Here is a 1,862-nt window from a genome sequence, read left to right as displayed (position 1 = left end):
CATTCTTGCCACGTCTGTTAAATATAGTACTGGAAGTACTTGCCATAACAATAAGGCAAAAAAAATATATCAAGGGCATCCAGATAGGAAAAGAAGAACTCTCACTATTTGCAAATACTAAATATTTAGTAAGCTTCTATACTTATAAAATACTAAGAGCTCTAAAAAATCGCCTAGAACAATAGATTTGTATTAGAAAGTGGCAGCTATAAAATTAATATGCAAAATACATGACTTTACTATATGCAAATAATAAAATAGAAGAAAGATATATTTTTAAAAACCCATTCACAATTGTGCCTTGGAATTAATTTAACTAAAGAGATGAAAGACCTACACAAAGAAAATTACAAAACAATACACTTCAAGAAATAAAAGAGCACATGAGGAAATGGAAATACATCCCCTGTTCATGGATGGGAAGGATTAATATCATCAAAATGGCAAGGATAAAAAAGAGTAAACTGCAGATTCCTTCAGGTCTTGGGCTGGGCTTAATCTCTGATTATTCCTGGGAATGGCAGGTTCAAATCACGAAAGCAGCGAGGAGAACTTTTTTGAGGAAGATTTATACGAGGAGGATGTAGCTCTCACATTGGTTCCAGTTGAAGACAAACCTAATGAAGAACATCAAGTGTCTCCTAATGAAGAACAAAATGTTTCTTCAACTGCAGAAGAAAATCCTAGAAAACCCAGGAAAGCTTCCCCAATCCTCCCCCTGCCAACCATTTTGCCTCCAGTTGATCAAGTGCATTGGGATACTTTGCGGAACTGGTGCCATCAGCTTAGTATAAGTACTGATGGCCAGAAAATGGAAGTTTATGAGAGGATCCTAAAGCGTGCTTATCGTGGAAGTAACCAGACTATCCCTAAAACAGCACAGGAGGCCAGGTTGCAGTCACGTTCAAGTAAATGCAAGGCGGACGCCAAGAAGGGAATTCTTTGTAAAAGCCAGAAGATGAGCGAGAATGAAAGGGAGATGAATATAGTTGAAGTGGTCACTTCAGCTCAGGAAGCCATACTGGCAGCATGGGCAAGAATTGCTGCAAGAAGAGTTCAGCCTAAAGCTGCAAACTCACAGCGAATTCCTCCTTCTGTGGAGACCGAGACTTTCCTGCCTCAAGCCTCTGGACTCAGGTGGTGTGTGGTCCACGGCAGACCCCTCTCAGCAGAGACAGAGGGTTGGGTGCGCCTACAGTTCCATGGAGGTCAGACCTGGGTACCTGCCACTTCCAAAAGGATGATTTCTCTTTTCCTGTTACCAGCCTGTACTTTCTCGTTCCCAGACCTAGAAGATAATATGCTGTGCCCCGAATGTGCTGCAAGGAATAAGAAGCTGATGAAAAAATTCATTGCACCCAGAAAGAAGAAACGTTTTTTGAAGACAGCTACATCATTCCTTTCGGGGTTGGGCAGTGAATAACTAGTGGATAAAACACACCAAATTTGATGTGCATTTTAAAGATTGTAACACTGTATTCTAAGTTGTCCTTATTACAGATATGAATGTCAGGGGGTCTATAACTGAGAATATCAAAAGTGAGTTCTACCGCTGCTTCAAATATTTAGAGATGTGATAGAGTATAATTTTGTTTTAATGAATAAAGTTTATTTTGGGGGGGGTGCAGAAAGATACTACAGTAGTTTAGGTGCTTGCCTTGCATGCGGCTGACTCTGTTTCAAAATCTGATATACTATGTGGTCTCCTGAGTCCTACCAGGAGTGACCCCTAAGTGCAGAGCCAGGAGTAAATTGAGCACAACTGGTTGTGGCTCCAAAACAAAACAAAGTTTATTTTTAAACAGGTTTAGGTTTTCAGAAAAACTAAAAGTAGAATTCTCATCCACTCCCCCACTGTCAGC

At 40.2% G+C, this 1,862-nt stretch overlaps 1 protein-coding gene across 1 annotated transcript; it reads left to right on the top strand.

The window, feature by feature from the left end:
- Positions 1 to 517: 517 nt before the first annotated feature.
- On the top strand, positions 518 to 1,423 carry LOC101555561 (developmental pluripotency-associated protein 2-like). The gene has a single exon (XM_055128128.1). It carries the CDS (start codon positions 518 to 520, stop codon positions 1,421 to 1,423), a length of 906 nt encoding a protein of 301 aa, XP_054984103.1.
- Positions 1,424 to 1,862: the final 439 nt, after the last annotated feature.

This window comes from Sorex araneus, chromosome 1 (assembly GCF_027595985.1).
Source record: "Sorex araneus isolate mSorAra2 chromosome 1, mSorAra2.pri, whole genome shotgun sequence".
In the NCBI taxonomy this organism is placed as follows: domain Eukaryota; kingdom Metazoa; phylum Chordata; class Mammalia; order Eulipotyphla; family Soricidae; genus Sorex; species Sorex araneus.
This window is presented reverse-complemented; position numbering and strand designations above follow the sequence as displayed.

Bases quoted from the DNA above. Each gene is read 5' to 3' on its own strand.
- LOC101555561 (XM_055128128.1), top strand. From the start codon at position 518: ATGGCAGGTTCAAATCACGAAAGCAGCGAGGAGAACTTTTTTGAGGAA.